This window comes from Protopterus annectens, chromosome 3.part1, assembly GCF_019279795.1.
Source record: "Protopterus annectens isolate FY-2018-M chromosome 3.part1, PAN1.0, whole genome shotgun sequence".
NCBI lineage: Eukaryota > Metazoa > Chordata > Ceratodontiformes > Protopteridae > Protopterus > Protopterus annectens.
In genome coordinates, this window is record NC_056732.1 from 361,361,547 (window position 1) to 361,364,864 (window position 3,318).

The 3,318-nt window shown below is 35.4% G+C and overlaps 1 protein-coding gene across 1 annotated transcript in view; it reads right to left on the bottom strand.

Moving 5' to 3' along the window:
- Nucleotides 1–1,517: 1,517 nt before the first annotated feature.
- The window catches only part of LOC122797672 (leukocyte elastase inhibitor A-like), a 353,252-nt gene continuing 351,451 nt past the window's right edge, over nt 1,518–3,318 (bottom strand). The window contains exon 6 of the mRNA XM_044066211.1: nt 1,518–1,934. Within this exon, the coding sequence (XP_043922146.1) occupies nt 1,533–1,934 (402 nt within the window). The 3' untranslated portion in view covers nt 1,518–1,532. The remainder of the gene's footprint in view (nt 1,935–3,318) is intronic.

Consider the following 3,318-nt stretch of genomic DNA (forward strand, 5'->3'; position numbering starts at 1 on the left):
TGCCATGTCCCAAAGACAGTAACAAATACAGTTTCACTTTAAAGGCAAACTAAAGCTTAGTTTCAAATATATCAGGATGTTTTCTACTGAACAGTTCTTTTTTTTCCCCTACATTTATCACACTGTATTCCAGTATGTCTGCCTAGTAAAATAATCTGCTACATGCACTTCTGGATTGAACTCAATGTCTCTAGTGTATTATTTACTGTACTCAAGAACAACAATTTTAGTCAACTTAAAAAAAAAACTCAACTGTATATCAAGCTAAATAGCAGGCATTAGCACAGTCTTGAAATACTTCAATTTAATAGAATAATACAACCAATCTTTCCTATACAACACAATCAACATTTTCTACAACACAGTGTAGCAGAATATTACAAGTTGCTCTCTATTTTTCAGAATTCACTAATCTAACCAGATATTCTCACATACCCTTTATTACTAGTACTACTGAAATAAACAGTTTGTTTCAAGTCACCAGTGCATAACTAGTGAACTTGAAATGATTGCAATTCTTAAACGTACAGTGCTGCTGCCTTCATTTAACAAAATCTAGTGACTTGAGAGTACTTTGTATGTCAAACCAAGATACAAAAAGGCAATGCAATCAGCCAGAGTTTATGAATAAATACTTTGTGAATAAATACTACGTTGTAGTAAAACCGGTAAAGTAGCAGTCTTCTTTTTCTTATTTCAAAAGGCATAAAAGAGAGTCAAATTATCTGATATACCAAAAGGTTTTAAGTACCAGGTCATTCGTAACATTTTTAAACTACATTACTCATTAAAATGAGCATGTTTGCATTCCACTTCATAAAAGGAATGAGAGCAAACTAGCCAGTTATGCGGTATCACTGTACAATTTAAAACAAACAATAACAGCTATTACACACATTGATTATTTTATATATGTTTTTATGTGCAAAGATACAGGTATTGGGCTCATCTGTTCATCTCTCTGTAGTTCATATAATATGGTATAATGGTTTGCACAATGAGTTCTTAGAAAATCTGAACAATACAGAGCACAGTCTGTTATAAATATGTTACCCCCTGGAAGAAATGTAAAATGTTAAGGACAGATAGAGACATCTTCCCATATGAGGAATGCAACTCTACATGGTTGTAATTTGGTACATGTAAATGCACAACTTATGCAGAAAAAATATTAATCTTTAATGTTATCAACTATTCCATGTACTATATGGTAAGGGTAACCAGACTCTGAAACATTACATATGACACAACCACCATGGCTGACTGGATGAAGGACAGAAAACAGCACTGTTAATGACAACAACTTGTTGCAAAGCAAGCAATAAAGCAATTCAGGGCTGATTTTATTGTTTTATACTATCACCATTTGGGTAGCAGCAACTCTTTCATTTCAACACACTCTAGAAATAATGGCATTACACAAAAAGCAAGCACTCAGGCATTTTTAATGGTTGATTATAAACTTTACGAAAGCTTATTTCATTATTCAGATAAAAGAAACAGCATCTAAACAATGCTACTGCATAAAGAGCTTATGGAGAACAGAATCTGCCAAGGAAAATGATGGTGGAGGTTTTACAATCTAGAATAGTGAATATAAATGGATGGTCAGCTATAAACTCCTCACGTTGTAATAAACAGCTCGTGGTGACATCTGCAGTTGCAGCTGCTGCCTCTGTTCCCACTTCATTTACTTCCACAAATGCTTTATGGACCACCTCTGACAAAAATAGATAATTTCTGTCTGACATTCCAGAGAAGTTAGCCTGTCCTGGACTGAATGCATCTACCATTCCCATGCTTATTAGCTTTGGCTTAAGATCATAGCTATCCTCAAGCTTAAATTTTGGAATCTGCACCATGATTTCCATTTTGTACATCATGCTGGGTTTGGTCCACTCCACCAAATTCTGATAGCTTAGATTCTTCTCAACCTAATAAATATTATACAAAATGTTAGTTTCAAAGTGCATTATCCAACAACTAAAAGCAAAATGCATTACTTATTTAAATGTGTAAAGACATGCAATGACTTATGGGACAGAAAAATTTAAGTAAGTGTAGCCAGTCGATTTGAATTAATTATTTTTCTTCCCTAACTAACCTTTCTAAACTTACCATTGCAAAAAAAGTGATTTACACAACTGCTAATGTACACAAAGCTGCAAATAACCTTCCCTGTTGTCATGTATCACGAGTGGATTAGAAATCATTAAAGGTAGACAGAGGAAGGAAACTTGAGTATTCCTCAATATCTCTACAAAAACACTTCTTGCCTGGGGTTATTATATTAGAGAATGCTCAAGATGTTTTCAGGAACTTCACTGAAAAGGACACTTGTAATCAGCTGTAAGTAAAACAGGTGCCAAGAAGAGACTGGTTGATTGACTGAAACAAAATCTAAATACCTTTACTATGAAATACTAAATACCTTTACTATGACATACAAATCTATTACCAAACTGGCAATACAAGTTTACACCTGTGGTTTATTTTATGGGATTTTGTACTATCAAAACACTTTTATTTCATTCCACAAATATTACACCATTTTTGACATCTGGATCAGATATAATTTTCTGGGTAAAAAGACATCCTATAGGGAATGGCAACTATCACTCCTAAGAAATAAACAAAAACAAACAAGTAAAACACTGCAGAATATAAAAATAAGATCAAGAGATTTACTGTAATACTGCTTGTTAGCCTGACACAATTAACAGTGCATGCAGGTTACTCTTCTTATACATGTTCATATAGTCTTTATTCCTAGATTGGCAGAACCATTAGAACAATAAAGTATAGTTGTGTACACCTACCATAAATGTAGATGTTCGAGTGTATTCACTGTTGCAGTCATCACACTTGGGTTATCTGCCTGCTGGTAGCCTTCAGTCAGCCTGAATACCAGAGTCTTCGGATTTCTGCATTGGATGCTGCTGTACTGTTGTCGCCTCACAGTAGGATGCTGTCCGGTTCAATTCTCAGCTAGAGCGTCTTCTGTGTGGAAACATGCGTGAATGGGCGTACCTTCATTGAAGGTTGTGCACCAGGGCTGGCAACTCGGCACATAAAAATCTACTGCCAATCATTAGCGGAATAGAGTTCCACTATGGCGACCCCTATCCGGGAAAAGCCGAAAGACAAAAAATGCTGTTGCTTCTTCCATTACGTCAGGTCTTCAGGGGTATAAAACATGCAGTGACACTATTACATCAGTTTTTCTTGCCCCAGATGTCAGCAGCCCCCAAAATAGGAAGCAATTACATAGTGTGGAACACCTCCAGTAAAAAGTAAATACCATAGCCATAAGATATG